The sequence below is a fragment of the Microcaecilia unicolor genome, chromosome 5, assembly GCF_901765095.1.
Source record: "Microcaecilia unicolor chromosome 5, aMicUni1.1, whole genome shotgun sequence".
Classification (NCBI taxonomy): Eukaryota; Metazoa; Chordata; class Amphibia; order Gymnophiona; family Siphonopidae; genus Microcaecilia; species Microcaecilia unicolor.
In genome coordinates, this window is record NC_044035.1 from 202523501 (window position 1) to 202542170 (window position 18670).

The 18670-nt window shown below is 41.0% G+C and overlaps 1 protein-coding gene across 1 annotated transcript in view; it reads right to left on the bottom strand.

The window, feature by feature from the left end:
- GNAO1 (G protein subunit alpha o1) overlaps positions 1-18470 on the bottom strand; it is a 1102755-nt gene extending 1084285 nt beyond the window's left edge. The window contains exons 1-2 of the mRNA XM_030203709.1: positions 18066-18470; positions 17812-17854 (exon numbers count right to left, since the gene is read on the bottom strand). Of these exons, the coding sequence (XP_030059569.1) occupies positions 17812-17854; positions 18066-18183 (161 nt within the window). The 5' untranslated portion in view covers positions 18184-18470. The remainder of the gene's footprint in view (positions 1-17811; positions 17855-18065) is intronic.
- Between the last annotated feature and the right edge of the window lie 200 nt (positions 18471-18670).

Genomic DNA, 18670 nt, shown 5'->3' on the forward strand with positions numbered 1-18670 from the left:
ACATTAGCACTGTGGACAAAAGGTCAGTGAGGGATATATGGCTAGTGGGAAAAATTAGGGAGGAATTTATCAAAATCTGCACCCAGGTCCATAAGATTATCTATGGCGAAGCCCTGGGTTATATCTTATATGTCTGGCCTTATAGACCTACCACAAACACAATTGGATCATCACAATCATACCTAAATCTTCAACACCCCAGCTGCAAAGGACTCAAGTATAAATCAATCCACGGATCCAGCTTCTCCTATATAAGCACGCAACAATGGAACGCATTACCAAAAGCCATAAAGACAACGCACGGCCACCTCAACTTCCGGAAATCACTAAAGACCAATCTGTTCGAGAAGGCATACCTTACTGATCCAACTTCAGTGCCTGGACTCAGCAACACAACGAAACCAACGAACATCATATAACTCTTCTTCTCTCGATTCTATTATGTGTCTGTAACACCTACATCTCATTCTCTACCACATCACTCTGTATTTGTTTCATCACCGGAGGCGGCTTATGCCTCACGGTAATATGTAAGCCACATTGAGCCTGCAAATAGGTGGGAAAATGCGGGGTACAAATGCAACAAACAAACGTTGCCCTATATATTTGGCACCCCGATTTCAGAACCCCATACAGCCACAGGTGCCATCTCCTCCTGCCACCTTGAGTTCCTATGCAGATAAGACATTCTCAGCTTTCAGAGGAGAAGAAACAATGCCAGAGAGCACAAGACTTATGTTTGTATTGTGCAGACCCAGGACATTAGGTTATTAGATGTCCCAGGAAACCGGGAAAACTTCAAAGCGAAGGCTGGTTGGGGAGGCACCCCTAGATCCTTTCCGAAGAGCGTCAACCTTTCTCATTACCTTACTGGTCACTCTTCAGTGGGTAGATAAACAAATTATTGCCCAAGCCTTCCTTGACTCTGGGGCCACTGGGAACTTTGTGGACAAACAGCTGATATGCCAGTATGATACTCCAATAAATCCTCTCAGGAAACCTCTTTGTATCTCCTTAGTCTACAGGGACTCACTGCCTGGGCATCTGTTGGTGATTACTAGCCCTATTTCTCTTCAGCTGGGCCTCCTGCATCAAGAAATGCTAGCATTCTAAGTACTTCCCAGATCGGTTAATCAGGTCATTTTGGGTCTTCCTTGGTTACAGAAACATGAACCTTGGAGATATCCTGGCCTGGGTCCAACCTGTTGGACAGAAAACAGGTTGCACCCCAGGCCAGGATATCTCCAAGTCCTGCTTAACAACTGTTCAACTTCAGCTAACCCTCGCTAAAACTGAATCACCACTGCCTGCTAGTCTTCTGGCAGCTTATGCTGCCTGCGCAAACATCTTCTGCAAGAAACAAGCCAAGAAACTACCACCTCACCGGGAGTATGATTCCTTCAGTGACCTCCGGCTGGGTAAGATGCCACCCAAGGGCAAGGTTTACTCGCATTCCTTTCCCGAGACAAAAGCTATGAGGAAGCATATGCAGGATAACCTGCAGCCTGGTTTTATCCATCCCTCCATCTCTCCGGCAGGGGCCGGCTTCTGTTTTGTTGGGAAGAAAGATGTATCCTTCAAGCCCTGCACCAATTATCGCAGCCTGAATGTTATCACCTTACCACTCATAGCTAAGTTGTTTGATCGTCTGCAAAGGGCAACCATCTTCACCAAATCTGACCTCCATGGTGCCTATAATCTGATCTGTATTTGAGCTGGCAACGATGATGGCCTTTAAAACATGGGATGAACACTATGAATATCTGGTGATGCCTTCTGGACTGTGCAATGCCCCAACAGTATTTCAGCACTTCATTAATGATGTTTTTCAAGATCTCCTCTACTCCTGTATTTTAGTGTACCTAGATTACATTCTAGTGTGTTCTACATCACTCCCTGAGCATCGAATCCATATCAAGACAGAGCTGCAGCATCTACGGGAGAATGGCCTATATGCAAAACTGGAGAAGTGTTCCTTCAAGCAGACAGCCCTTCCCTTCTTGTGGTACATAATTTCATCCTTGGGCCTCTAGATAGACCTGCCATATCTGCTGCTATCCAAGATTGGCCACAACCCGTGGGCCTCAAGGCCCTCCAGAGATTCTTGGGCTTTTCAAATTACTACTGACAATTTATCCAGAATTACTCTAGCCTTACAGCCCCTCTTATGGCTCTCACTCAAAAGGGGGCGGATACACACAATTGGTCACATGAAGACTGGCTGGCCTTCTCGAAGCTTAAGAAGGCTTTCCGATCAACCCTCATGCTTCAACATCCGGATACCTCACGCCCCTTCTTTGCCAAAGTGGATGCCTCTTCCATGGGTGCTGGGGCCATCCTTTCCCAGACCTCTTCCAGAGGGAAACTTTTTGAAGAAGTTTTCCTCGGCCAAACACTATGGAAATCGTGAACTCTTGGCCATTAAACTGGCCCTGGAAAACTGGAGAAATCTACTTGAGGGGGGTTTGCATCCTTTCACCATAACCACCAATCAAAAGAACTTGTTATACAGGAGGCCAAAAGGCTGAACCCTCGTCAGCCCAGGTGGTCTCTCTTTTTCTCCCACTTTGATTTCCGGCTGCCCAACAGAGAAAAATGCCCAAGTAGATGCCCTCCCCAGGTCCTTTGATTCTACAGGAACCATCTCTGAACCCCAAACCATCAATGACCCTGCAAAGATTATTGCTGTCTCCCAGATCAAAGTACCTCTGGGGAAAACACTTGTTCTTAAATGATCAAGGGAGAAGGTCTTGTAGTGGGCACACAACTCCAAACCTTTCAACTGGTGGAATATCAATATTGGTAGTCTCAAATATCTCATGAAATATAAAACTATGTCAAGTCCTGTGTCAACTGTGCCAGAAATAAGCCCATGAACACTCACCCTTGGGGTCTGCTCCAGCCTCTTCTAGTTCCTGAGCAGCCCTGGTCAGACATAGCCATGGACTTCATTACCGACCTCCCCCCCCCTCTCAGGGGTGCACTACCATCTGGGTAGTGGTGGACTGCTTCTCTAAGATGGCACACTTCATTCTTATGAGCTCCTTACCTTTCACCCAATTCTTTGTTAATTAAGTCTTCCACGGACTATCTGAATGTATCATCAGTGACCTTGAGGTCCAGTTCACCTCCCACTTTTGGCATCCAATTGCACTTCTCATTGGCATGTCATCTCCAGTCCAATGGCCAGAAGGAAAGGGTATATCAGATCTTCAAATGTTTCCTCCGGGCCCACATCAATAAGCGCCATGATGACTACATGCCTCTACTTCCCTGAGCTGAATTCTCTTATAAAAATCACATTAAGGAATCTACAAGATCTTCTCTTTTCTATGTGGTGTATGAACATCCCTGGATTCTTGCACTGATCCACCTCTCTTCTACCACTCCAGGGGTTCAAAAGTCAGTCGGGAACATCCAGGGAATTTAGGGCCAACCTGGCGCCTGCTCACTAAAGCCTCAGCTTCCCACAAGAAACAGACTGATCGTAAATGATGACCGGCTCCAATATTTCACCCTGCGGAGAACCTAGAAGTTCTCACCCAGGTTCATTGGTTCCTTTTCGGTATTTCATCAGCTGGGCCCAGTCACTTATCGGCTGCAGCATCCCCCTCTACGCTCATCCATAATGCCTTCCACGTGTCTCTATTTAAGCCAGTTATTCTGTTGGGAGATGCACCACCCACACCAGCAGTGGCAGCTGATCCGGAAATTGAGGTACAAACTGCTAAGAAGATTGGAGAGAGACTACACTATCTCCTTGTTTGGAAAGGCTTTGGATCTGAGGATAATACATGGGAACTTGATGTCAATGTCCATGCCCCTGCACTTATCAGACATTTTCATCACCTCTATCCCCCCAAGCCCAAGGGACCGGGGAGGAGGCTTAGATGAGGGGCTGCTGTCACACCCCTCATCTGTTTTCAGAAGCCTTCCATGGTCTCCAGCAGTTTTCTATGCCTGAAGAATCTGTTCTACTTCCTGGAACTCTGCACTTCCTTTTTATAGCCCTGCACAATGGTGCTGACTGATGACATCACATGCCCTACACTCACCTAGAGCCTTGGCAACAAATTTCCTGGTGTCTTGCAGACTTGTATGTGTTGTCTTCTTCTTTAGTGTTCCTGCCTAGCCTTGTTCTGGTATTCCTGCCCTGCCTTGTTCCAGCATTCCTGCCAGCCTGTCCCTGATTAGCCTCGCTCCAGCACTCCGACCAGTCTTTCCTGCCAGCCTTGCTCCAGCATTCCAGCCAGCTTGTTCCTTCCCAACCTTGCTCCACCATTCCTGCCTACCTGTCCTGTACTTTGTCAAGCAACTGTGTTAGAAACCATCATTGGGGACCTGTGCTGCAGTTGCACTTCACAGTTGCTATGGCCCAAGAGCTCACTTTCCTCAAACCATGACAGGAAATGGAGGAATTACTTTTTATTTAACCCTTGTATATGTCTAAAGAATGAAAGCATGCATGAGTATGTGTGAAGAGTGAGAATGTATGCATGTGTGATTGAAGTATGTGTGTGTGTAATGTGTCTGAAGAGCAAGAGTACATGCATGTGTATATGTTTCCTTGTCTTAAGGGGGACAGTATCATGTAAGTAGATCTTCCCTTTGAAAAGTTTGGCTGGAGTAAAGTTCATTGGTGTCACGATATTCAGGAATGGAGTGAGCCCTTGTGCTGATCCGAAGATCAACAATCAGAATTCCCAATGCTTCACCCGCAGCGACCACTGTTCCCCAGCGGTTGAGCCCCTGGGTTCAGGTGGCCAGCAGGACTTGGAGATGGGACGAGAGTAGGACTCAGGGGATGACAGCAACAGCAGCAATCAGGAGAGATCAGGGTCAGGGCAGGCAACAGTCTGGCAGGAGTCTGGTCCATTCACAGAGTCAGGGCAGGCAACAATCCAGCAGCAGTCAGGTCCAGGCACAGAGTCAGGGCAGTCAGCAGTCAAGCAAAAGTCAGGTCTAGGCACAGAGTCAGAGCAGGCAGCAGTCAAGCAGAAGTCAGGTCCAGGCACAAAGTCAAAACCAATTAAATCAGCAGTAGTCACAACAGGAACGCACCAGATACCAGGAAGAAGTAGCCGAGGCAAAGAGAGGAGGAAAATTCTTAGTTTTAAACTGAAGGCGCCTGACATCAGAGTAGGCATGCCCAAAGTGTAGGAACGTCCAAAGTGTAGGCACTTTAAACCGGAACTGAAGAGAGAAGTGTATGCTAGCCTTTGCCTCCACATCTGATGTTCCAGGTACGTGACAATTGGTACAAATATACCTGTGCACATTCTAAGTGAAAGGAACTTTTATTAAGTTACCTGGGCAAATTCCTTTGAAAATTATCCTAATATTGTCTCTACTTTCTCTATATCTTTTCAGAAGCACAAAAAAAAGCTAAATACCATTTTCTTTTGCATCTTCCATTTGTGAAGTGTTTTTTGCTATGTAAACCTTTTTAAATTTATACCTCAGTCACTTAGCTCATAAATTTCACTCTTTCAGGATGCCCACCCTTGCCAGAGGTAATAGAGGATAAAAATTACTTCCCCAATGTACCGCCTTCACAGCTGCCATAATACCCAGTTTCAGGACAGTTACTTTTCGATCAGTCCTGTTTTTGAACTTAGATCTTGTGGGACAAAATAGGGTGTGTGTGTGAGTGTTCAGAGTTTCATACATAACTATTCCCCTTTATGCTCTCTACATCTCCTTTTTGACCAGTTCAGTCCTATAATGCAGGGTTGGGTCAGGGATAGAATTGTCAAAAATTCAGGACTTGTCTAAAATCTCCTTCATGGGATAAAGCAATTTGGCAGCTCTTCAGCTCTAGCCATTAAGCCACTCCATTTAAGACATAAGACATGGCAGCTCTTCAGCTCTAACCATTAAGCCACTCCATTTAAAGCATGAGTTTGCCTAGTACCCATTCTCACTCACAAAGTATTGTTGCTGACATGCCTTCAGCTAAGAACTGCAGTTTTCCATGCTACTTCTAAAGAGGTCAAATGTGGGGAGATGGTCAAGAATGAAGATGTGTGTGAGGAAGGAGACATAAATCAGAACATGGACGTCCATCTCCCAGGGACGTCCAAATCGGTATAATCTAAACCCAATTTTGGATGTCTCCAACTGCAGTCCATCAGAAGGATGTCCAAATCTCAAGGGGATGTGCCAGGGGAGTGTTCAAGGCGGAACTTGGGCGTGCCTAAGACATGGACGTCTTTCAGCGATAATGGAACAAAACAAAGACGTCTAAGGACATTTTGAGCTAGACCTGTTTTTATAAAAAAAATAGCTGCAGTGGGAATTAAACCCACTTCTCCAGGATCAAAGTCTGCTGCACTAACCACTAGGCTACTCCTCTACTCCACACAAGATGTGCCCCAAATGACCACTGGAGGGACTCAGGGATCACCTCCCCTTCCTCCCCCAAATCACTTTTCCAAACAGCACTTTCAAAAGGAACAGATAGACTTTTTTTGTAGAAAATAACCTTTCCTGTTCTGATTTTGGACAAATTCAGATGTCATATCCAAAAATGCCCTTAGTGCATTTGACTTGCTCAAAGTCACAAGGAGCAGCAGTGGGAGTTGAACTCATGTTGCCAGGATCAAAGCCCACTGTACTAACTATTAAGCCACTCCTCTGTTTTGGACAGCTTGCATTTGGACGTCATTTGAAAATGGACCCAAAAAAAGGACGTCCATAGTATTTTCGAACACAAAAGATAGATGTCCATCCTTTTTGAAAATGACCTTCTTTCCTGTTCGGAATTTGGACATCTTTGTAAAACATCCATATTCTGATTTAGACGTTTCTTTTGAAAATGCCCCTCAGTGTGAGAAAAGAAAAAAATGGAGTTTAAAGGTCGAGGACCCAAAAATGTACATTTGCCTAGGGTCCAATATTATGTTAATTAAACTTTGATGTGATGAGCACTAAGGAGGTAGAGGGATTGGGTCTTGGAGAAAGACTGGGAATTTGTATGCCACAGGGAACAATAGAAATTGAACAGCAGCAGAAATGCAGTGTAGTGGGCCCAGATGGGAACAAGAAGCAGAGCCTTGGATCAGAGGAAACGAATTTTATTATTGGATCCGACCTGGCCCAAGTTTTGGCTAAATGCCTGTATCAGGGATCTACACATGAAAACAAAAAAATAAATATGCAAAAAAACTCAATATACAAAAAACTTATAAAAACAATATAGAATAATTCCACTAAAATTACAAATAAATAAAGATACCAAATTGTAAGGGTTCCTTAAGCAGCTGAGATCAGAAGAACGTCCAAAGTGAAATACTACAGCAAAGAAAGTAGAAAATTACATATCCATTACTATAAAATCTCTGTTTACAATATCTCAAAAATAATTTAATGCTACCCAAAGTAATCACTATTTTCTCTATATGATAATATTTTGCTTTATTAAACATATATTGTTTAAAATAATACTTTTTACATTATACACATTTCTGAAATTCTATGTTCCAAACCTTACCTCATTCATTCAACACTCACTCACTCTCCTTACTACTTAACCACGTTGTACTTTGTTGTCTCGCTTCTATATGGTTAGAACAATAATTCTGCTTACAACATCATCATATATATTTTGATGAGATTATAACATATCAGTTCAATAACAACTTCATTACAATTTTGTTCTTTAGATATTAAGGGCTTTGAATATCTTCAACTACTTAAGTTCTGCTGTTCCTCTTGTCAGTTGTAACTACAAACAACTATGATTACGTTGATATGAACATTCAATTCGAGTCACAACTTTTCCAACGTGATATTAGTTTCTTCTTCCATAGGAATGCATTAACTCTTATATCTTATCTGTTTTTTCTTGTATCTTCCAATTGTACTCCTCAATCACCTCTTCACATTACTTCTCTCCTCTCACTTGAGGTATATATCCAAGCTCCTGCCACACCCTACACATATGTGTTTCGCCGTTGTGCATCTTCAGGGGTAGTGACTATAACAACAAGAATAAGGCCTGGACTTACATTCCTATCAACATCCTTCAATGCTTTTAAAATCATGTAACTCTTTAATGTCTTACCTTTAACTTGTCATTTTCTATGTTTTAATTATACTTGATGACCGTCCCTGGAGGAACTCTCACTGGGACCGGGAGAAAATGGCGACAGAAATCTCTGACAAAATATCCATGGGAATGAATATCTTAACCTCCTGGGCCAACACCTTTAGGATGAAATTGAACAAACACAATGCCTAATCCTCTCTTCTCAGCACTCTGCACCCCCCCCCCCCCATCTAATCTTACCACCTCCGGCACTACAATCCCCATTTCTGACAACCTGAAAATCCTTGGAGTGACACTAGACAACCACCTTTCCCTCAAGAACCACGCCACAACCACCACGAAGAAAATGTTCACAATGATGTGGATACTGAAACGCGTAAAACCATATCTACCCCTGAAAACATTCCAGAACTTGGTGCAATCCACGGTACTTACCCACATTGACTACTGTAACAGCATCTTCATAGGCTGCAAAGCCCACATCCTGAAAAAACTTCAGACTGCCAAAAACACAGCAGCGAGACTCATCTTTGGCAAATCACGCTTTAAGAGTGCAACTCCTCTCCGTGCAAAACTACACTGGCTACCCACCAAAGAACGTATCAACTTTAAAGTCCACACATTAATCCACAAGATAATACACAGCGATTCTCCAGCCTATATGACAAATCTAGTTGACCTCCCAGCAAGAAACATGTCTGTATTCTCGCGAAACTACCTCAACCTGCACTATCCCAACTGTAAAGGTCTCAAGTACAAACCTTATTATGGATCCAATTTCTCCCTCCTGGGCAGCCAACTCTGGAACGCCCTCCCTAGACATATCCAATCAATCTATGACCATCTACCTTTCAGGAAAGCATTAAAAACCCATTTATTCAAGCAAGCCTACCCTGATTAAACTTATGAACCAATCTACCTAACGAATACTGAAGAAGCAACGACAACGACATTGACCCAGACTATATCTCCCACATCACCTATCCCTACCAACCCATCCATTCTTCCACTTCTCCATCCAATCACTACTCCATATCGCCTATATTTATTGACCCATCCAAGCTATTCCTATGCTACATTTAATTTTCCTACTTATCTAACAAAATTCTGTATAACCTAATACTATATATGCCGCATTGAACCTGCTTTTAGTGGGAAAGCGCGGGATACAAATGTATTAAATAAATAAATAAATATCCTGTGTGTAGAATTTTATCCTAATTTAAAGCACTCATGGATCTACGTCACATCAGCAAACCTGCCCACTCCACCTCTTTGTTTAACCCTTTCGGGGCCACCGTGCCCCACTCAAGTATTAATCTTTGTTTGAACCTCAGCATTTTTTGTAATGTATTACCATTCTGATTTGTTTCAAATTCAGCTAATACCACAAATTTCAAATCTTGCATGGAATGATGTTTATTCACCCAATGTTCCACTAGAGGTGTATCGATTTTACATAGTTTTATGTTGCTCAGATGTTGAGCTAATCGATGTTTTATTTTCTTAATCGTTTGCCCGATGTACATTAAATTGCACGGGCATACGATAGCATAGATAACCGCAGACAAATTGCAATCTGTTCTCGATCTTAAATGAAACTTACGTAGTTTTTTCTGATTGGGGATCTCTACCCATTGAGTCACAATGGCATGTGCACAATACCTGCACCTGCTACAACAATAGTGACCTGGTAACTGTGATTCTTGCCTCCCTTTATATTTAACCAATTTTTCACCCAAATTACACCCTCGGTGATATGCAAATCAAAGACTCTCTTCTAATCTCGGGTGTAAATTCAAAATATACCAATGTTTAAGAATAATTTGACGCACTGTTTCTGTATTGGAGACATATGGTAAAACACAGGTCATCCTTGAATCTCTTTCTTTTTCTGTTTTATGCAAGAGCCACAGTCGGTGTGCATTGTATGCTCTCTTATACGCTTTGTGTATAACCCTATTGGTGTACCCTCGCTGCTTAAACCTCTGTTTTAATTGTTGTGCCTGGTGTACATACTCTTGTTTATCTGAGCAAATACGTCTAATACGAAGAAATTGTCCCGACGGAATACCTTTTTTTAAAGGAGTTGGATGATGGCTAGAAAAATTGAAGTAAAGAATTTCTATCCATTTCTTTTCTATAAACCATTGTACTAAATCTTCCTCTTTCAGATTTAATTAAAGTATCTAGAAATTCTAGCTCCTGACCACCTTTATGAGCAGTGAATTTAATATTTTCATCACATGTATTTAAATATTCAATGAATTCTGTAAGTGTTGTTTCACTACCTTCCCAAATCAATAAAATGTCATCTATGTAACGTCTCCATTCCAATATGGATGTTACAAATTTGCTGTTATATACATATTTATTCTCATATCATGACATGTAAAGGCAGGTAACTGTGGGGGCTACAGTCGGCTACCCCCTTTACCTGCAAAAAGAATTCATTTTCAAATTTGAAATAATTTTTTGTAATTACCAGGTTAGCTAATTGTTGCAATAATTCTACTTGTACTCCTGATAGCTCTTGATCCACTAATTTCTCCTCTATTATGTGTAATGCTGCCTATTGCGGTATGTTGGTGTACAACGCCGTCATATCTAATGTGACCAATTGAACATGTTGTTCCTGTTCAAATTGCAACGGCTCTAAAATATTCAGTAAATGTGTAGTGTCTTGTATATAAGATGTTATCTTAGATACTTCTTTACATAGATGAAAATCTAGATATTGTGATAACGGTTTCAAAATCGATCCTTTACCATTAACTATAGGACGTCCCGGTGGATTGATGGGATTCTTATTAATTTTTGGTACAAAATATATTCTGGGAATCAATGGATCCATCCTTAAAAGATATTTAAGCTCTTTACTTGAAATGATTCCCTCCTGATTTGCTCTATTTAATATCTCTTTTACTTGTATTAAGATATTTTTTGTAGGATCTTGTTCCAAGTGTTTATAAAACACTGTGTCATATAACTGACTCTCAGCTTCTCGAATGTAATCTATTTTGTTTTGAACCACCACCGCCCCGCCCTTATCTGTCCAAGATATTACAATTGTTTCATCCTGCTGTAAATTTTTCATTGCTTGTTGTGATTGTTTAGAAAGATTGTTGTGAGAAAAGTTCATCTTGTCCTCCATATTATCCACATCTTTCAACACTAATTGTTGGAATGTATTTAATACATTATCTATAGGTCCCGCAGGAAGCCATTTGGATGGTAAATGGTATTTATCTGAGAATGAAGGGAAAGACTGCCCTTCATTCCCTGCTATACCCTCATGCTCAGAAAAGAATATTTTTAATCGCAATTGTCTGAAAAATCTAAACAAATGCTGTCGCATCACAAACGGGTCGTATATTTGAGTTGGAACAAACGATAACCCTTTAGCTAATAATTCATACTGTTGGTCCATTAATTGTTTAGATGATATGTTAAACACGTTCAACATTACTTCCGTGTTTGTCTTTTTGGTCTCACTACCTGTTGTTGTGTTTTGTGCACTGTTTCTTGCCTCATTGATGTTTCTGCTAACAAAGGTTGCACCGATGAATTAGTATTTTCACCTCCTATTTTATGTCTTTCCTGTTCTCCCTCTGACGAATCACTGGAAGAATTTATAAATGTTACTTTTTTTTGCTCTTTCCCTCCTGGATTTATGAGTTTAAGCCATCCAAGGATAAACGTACCCATGGGAATAATCATGTTCATCCCTTTTAAATTTTGAAAATCTTCTGATTACGTATTTCTATTTTATATTTTTCCATTTGTTGTAAATGTTCCGTATGTCGTTGTGTAAATTGCTCTTCAGTATTCTTTTGTTTCATAATTTAATAAGATAAGCAAGATATGAGGATAGCCACTTATATTTTAGTTTGGCAAAAAGTATAGTCATTATCACTTAATATACATTTAACAACAAATTCTGTGCATAAAATATATCCTATAAGGGAGCACCAAAATTGTTCTGTTTCTCCAGTTAAAATACTTTCAAAAGAAACACACATACTCCTTTGGCACATTTCTCACATACTGCCCATTGCAAGGTTGCTAAATATTACTGAAACCTACAAATGCACTTTAAGTACAATTTCTGGCACCAAACATAATTTTAATCACATTGTAATCTTTTTGTCCTTAGCTATGTAAACTGGCCAGCTGGCTTTTTCCTGCCATTATCCACCATGAAAAGAGGTGTCAGAGGTGGGGTAGTAGACAGGAGAATTACTGTTGTTGTTGTTGTTATTGTTAGTAAATTCAGGGTAAGAAGAGGGTGGGAGAAGATTAGAAGTGTAGTTTATTGTATAGGATGAGCAATGATAAAGGCACAATTAACAGGATTCCACGGAATTGTAGTCGGAGTATGCCTACAACTTGGTGTAAAAATTAGGGGGAAGTCATTTCAAACAAATGGCACTCGTTGTTAAGAGTTTGCACTGTGCACACATAGGTGTCAATTAAAGAAAGGTGCCTAAAGTGAGGCACTTACATTTTGTACACTATCCAGCTTATAATCGAACGAGAATAACGCCCAAGTTCCGACCTAAATCGGGAGATGGGCGTTCTTCTCACAAAAACAAATAAAGCGGCATAATCGAAAGCCGAACTTTGGACGCTTTCAACTGCACTCCATCGCGGATGCGGACAAAGTTGACGGGGGAGTGTCGGAGGCGTGGTGAAGGCGGAACTGGGGCGTGGTTATCACCTGAACAGAGATGGGCGCCCTTCGCCGATAATGGATGCGTTTGTAGCTAGAATTTAGGGCACTTTTCCTGGACCCTGTTTTTTGACGAATAAGGCCCCAAAAAGTGCCCTAAATGACCAGATGACCCCCAGAGGGAGTCGGGGATGACCTCCCCTGACTCCCCCAGTGGTCACTAACCCCCTCCCACCACAACAAATGATGTTTCACAACTTTTTACTTTCACCCTCAAATGTCATACCCTCCTCCCAAGCAGCAGTATGCAGGTCCCTGGAACAGTTGTTAGGGGGTGCAGTGGACGTCAGGCAGGTGGACCCAGGCCCATCCCCCCCCTACCTGTTACAATTGTGCTGCTTAATGCTACTAGTCGTCCAACCCCCCCAAACCCCCTGTACCCACATGTAGGTGCCCCCCTTCACCGCTTAGGGCTATAGTACTGGTGTAGACTTGTGGGCAGTGGGTTTTGAGGGGGATTTGGGGGGCTCAACACCCAAGGGAAGGGTGCTATGCACCTGGGAGCTCTTTTACCTTTTTTTTTGTTTTTGTAAAAGTGCCCCCTAGGGTGCCCGGTTGGTGTCCTGGCATGTGAGGGGGACCAGTGCACTATGAATCCTGGCCCCTCCCACGAACAAATGCCTTGCATTTATTCGTTTTTGAGCTGGGCGATTTCATTTTCCATTATCGGTGAAAAGCAAAAACGCCCAGCTCACACCTTGGCGAATAAAGCATGGGCGTCTATTTTTTTTAAAAAATACGGTTCACTCCGCCCCTTCACGGACCCGTTCTCGGAGATTAACGCCCATGGAGATAGGCGTTTCTGGTCGATTATGCCCCTCTATGTGTGAACTCTATAAAAGCAATTAAGCATGCAATTCCCATTATACTAGTGTAAGTAGGCATTTACAAGCCAACATTTAGGCATGACCATTTATGCCATGTCTATGGCAAGTGTAAATATGGACGTGGCACATGTAACTGATAGTATTCTATAAAGTGCATGCTAGGATAGTCGGAATACCCATGACCCCCCTCCATGCCCCTCTCATGTGCTAGACAATTTACATGCACACTTTATAGAATAGGGTAATAACTTATGTGTGTAACTGCAATTAGTGCCAATCAGTTAAAGCCAATTAAGTGCCAATCAAGGACTAATTAAGTAATTAAGTTATGCGCATAAGTGGTACAAAACTATGCATACAATTAAGCACATAACCGTGTGCACCATTTATAAAATTAGAGGGATAGTATGCACTCTTTCACATTAGTATACGCATGTGAACACATGCACAATGGTTCCTACATGTGTGTAATTCAGCAAATACTGTTTATGTCTGTTTATTTTTGCTTACAAATCTTTCATTATAGTCCTTATTTTAGAAGCTCTATTCATGTTTTGAATGTCCAAATACCATTTTATAAAGCCAGAATATGGATGTCTAAAACCTCTATATGTCCATATGGCAAGGGACGTGGCCTGGGAGTATTCTGGGTGGGACTAGGAAGGGGCCAAAAGATGAACATCCTGCTTTGATTGCAGAAAGGGAAGGGAAGTCCATGCTTGAAAAGATGGATGTCCATACTTAGACCTGGTACTTGGCACATCCAGGTTACAGAAAGGTGCTCTGATTGAGCAATTCTCCATTGAATGGAGTAGGGGAAGTCAGTCACAGTAGATAAGACACAGAGAGGACACAATTTTTAAAAAAAATTACAAAAAACTGCAGTGGGATTTGATCCAGCAACCTTTGGATCCCTACCCTGATTCTCAGCAGGTTACTCCTTCACATGAAAGTCTGTGTGGCCACTTTATAATATGAATGTTCTTCTGCTGCCACACAGAAGCCCATGTCCCTTGTTTTGTCCCATTCACAGTTTACACATTTCAGTTTGTAAAATGGAGGTTCATGCTGAATGTAGCAAGCACTTGGATGTCCATTTTATTGTATCTTAGAACAGGCTGTATGTCAGCAGATCCTGTTCTAAAATACTTGAGACATGGATATCCATATCTAACATACAGACTTGGATGTTCATACTCTGAATTGAATGTCCTTTCTAAAATTACGCTTCACATGAAATAAACAAAATATTTTATGCATACTCCCTACTATATTAACTCATATGGATCAAAACCATACAGATTACATAAAAATTATTCAAAGTGGTACGTACCTAAATGCTTCTTATCATATTTCTAGAGTCAGTCATTTACTCTGCCTTCTGCATAATGATTTAGCTATGAAGTCATCAGTCCTCTGTGCCACATACCTCCTTTTAGATTATTTCAGGGTCATCTACTGTAATCTTAGCAAGTTGGCTTCATTGTTTAAGTCCATTCCACTTTGATCTAATTGATATTCTGCATATGAACTTTTAGCAGCTTGTTATATATGATTACAGCCTTCTATTGTCAACTTACTGCTTTATTTCTCTAAAGTATATGTTCCTAAAGTTCTAGGAGAACACCTTGCAAAGGCCATTATGTTACAAGATTTGAAAACCCTACATAACAAAGTGCATTTTGTTCAAGTTATAACATAAAAATATTATTTTTAATAAACTAAATATGGGCAGCACACCTAAATTCAGTCTGTTTGCCTATTTTCTCAATGACAGCTTTTGCTATAATGTGGACTAATCATGTTCAATTGAAAGGATCTCATTTTGATTACACAGAAATTTTATATATATATACACACACACACACACACACTGTGTGTGTGTATGTATGTGTATATATATATATATATGTATTAGGAGAGATGTATCTTAATATTTCCCAAAAGGGAGATCAAGTAAATGCTACTAGCTATCAATTTATGTTGAATTAAATAGACCAAAAATTTGCACCACATCTTTCTTCAATATTCACCATTGAAAGAATTACAGTCTCTTAACAGACAAAACACAATCTTCTACAATAATGATTAAGTTGCTGTTTTATGCTTCAGTATAAATTCAAAATGTATTATTTAAAATTCCCCCTGTCTGACATATGTAATAATCAGAATGAGAAAGAATAAGATAATGGAGTTGATACATGCCCTATTACTTTGATACAGAATGCCCATTTTGACAGTAGACTTTATGGCTCTTTTATGTTTAAATCTTTTTTATTAATGTACATCGACTTAAATTTAACAATTGTCAATATACTGCATAAAACCCAAAAACAGTCGAACGACTATACCAGTAAATAAACACAGTTGTAGATATTCTTGTCTTTTTCATTTCCTCCCTTCCTCCCTCCCTATGCCACATATCAGTGTTTTTATGGCTCTTTTAATAACACAGCTCTTTTTCTGTAGATTTAGTTTAGGGATACCATATGAGACTAAGAATTCTTTATTTTGCATATTTTATGAAGCAGAACTCTAAGTCGTGATCGAAAGCCAAAGTTGACCCTCAAATAATTTTTCAAGCCTCATGAGCAACGTGATTTCCGACAACTCACGATTTCCTTACTCCGAATTCCTTCGGCTACTTCGACTATTCTAGGAGCCTGTCGGAAGAAGCCGAACCTTACCCGAGCTGTACCCGAAGGACACTGATTCTTCGAGTGGGTGGAGCCAGACTAGCCGTAAGCTCCCGAGGGCAAACCCGAAGCTACTTTCACTGTCTCTGCTGGGCGCTGTCCAACACTTGAAGCGCCTGAAAATCTAACGAGCTCTGTCCGATGTTTGTGTAAGACAAATTCAACTCCTAAACTCAAATCAAGACGTCAGACAGAACCCAGCTTCCCCTCTCCAACGTCCACATTTCTACATCTAATGCCAACATATTGCATAAAATATTGGACCTTAACAATAACACCCCTCATATATACCAGATTCTTTATCAACACTACATAAAAAGGGATAGGCTCAAAATATTATAAAAAGTAGTGTTTAAAATGCTGCAACGTTATTTTGGTCCAGAAAAAATAAACCAGGTGTTTTTATTCAGTGAGTAGATTCTTTTCAATGATGGCGCCGCTTGAATACCATATTCTTGGGTGTCTATAGAGCAATGTTTGAGCTTAGTTTTCTGCATTACAATCAATGAATAACTTCTTTTAAAAATGTTTTCTATTGTTTTCCTGTGAGATGCAATTACTTCAGCTATCCTGTCATGACGAAAAATAATAATTTTTGTTTATTCATAGCAATCACTAATTAGTAACAGTGTGTGCAAAGGTGTCACAGCAAAGCCTTGTAAAAAGCCAGTATCAAAACATACTAATAAATCTTTCGATTCAAAATATTTCCGATGTGTATAAATAAATCAGATTATACATAATCCGAAACATTCTAGGAGCAGAAAAATATTCGAGAAACATCAAACAGGTACACATTGCCAGAAATATAGAGAAGGGATTTTGCGAAAAGGCAGATTTATTTACATAGTTTAATAATTTCGGTCTAAATTCAACTGATGAGCATAGCACAAAACATTTTTTTATTATGATAAAGACTGAAATCCCGGTAAAATGGATTTAAATTGCAGTGATCTTTGACTTAAATCCTCATTAGGCAGATTTTTATATAACTGCCACAATGCCAATCCAACCATCTATGTCAGGAGATCAAGCACTATAAAAACACCTTGGAGATTTAAAAAAAACAACAACAAAAAAATACAACCAAAAACAAAAGAAACTTGACATTAAGCTTAACTGCCAGTGATAAATTTAATGATTCTGCCCCACATATATCTTATACCATTCACATCAGCCTGGAACTCCCTCACTCTAAAACAGAACCCGCATATCCTTACATTCACCAAATCCATGAACAGCACTACGCTGTGACAGTCAAGGAGATTGGTGACAGCATCCCCTCCATTTTATTTGTACTATAAATCACTTCACAGAAAATACACTCAGTCGTAAATGACCAGCTATATTGAACGGATAACTATGGAAAATATGGCGGATCCGATATCATTAATATACAACTAACCTATCAACAATACAATCATATCAGAGGACATGCAATAAACACTGGCAGAAGAAAATGCAAAGTAAATGGGGAAGAGGGGGTTATAAAAGGAAGCTACTTACTTCATCTGCTTCACGATGGTGCTTTTTCCCGATTCCCCTGCCCCTATTGGGGTCACACACATACACACAATGGAGAGAGAGAGAGAGAGAGAGAACGAAAGATCTGTGAGTATCACAAAAAAGGAAATACATTACATATAAGGCGCCGTTATGGTAATGGTTGCACTGCTCATCTTTGAAAACCATACACGATTGACATTTAAAACAAGCCTTTAATTTTAAGAAAATTGCAATAATCATCAGGTAGTCCTCACCTAGCAAGAGCAGTTTTACATCCTTTGCGGCGCTGATACCATCCTCTTTCAGATTTTTCTCAATCTGCTTGCTCCTTTCCAAGGCGGCTCTCTCCTCCGCGCTCAGTGTACATCCCATTGTGGCAGAACCTCGTTCTTGCGCTTCCCCGCAAAAAAAAAAAAAAAAAAAAGACCAAAAAAGGTGAACACCAAATGCTTCCCTTTTCGGCTCTCCCTCTTTCTCTCTATACAATCAGCAATTCACACATCCAAATGGGACAGGCGAGCAGGCTGGAACTAGGTTTGCAAAAGACTGAGCTGGTTCTCCTGAAAAGGAGGGTGGATCCCTGTTGCTGGAGGATTTTTCCGTCTCCTCAGGCTGGGGGTCTCTAATGGGCGGCGGCGATGGCTGCCAGCGATCGCATCGTTCAGCGGATCACAATGGAGAAGAGAGAGAGAGAAGAGAAAGCGAATGCGCCAGCAGTAGCACAAGGACTGCCTGACTCAATGACGTCAGCAAAGCGGGGCGCTTGCTTCGAGCCCGCTGGAGCGTGCGCTCCTTCCCCGGTACCCCTTCCCTACGGGCGCGAGCCACGCAGACCCGCCTCTCACACTCTTCTGTTTCC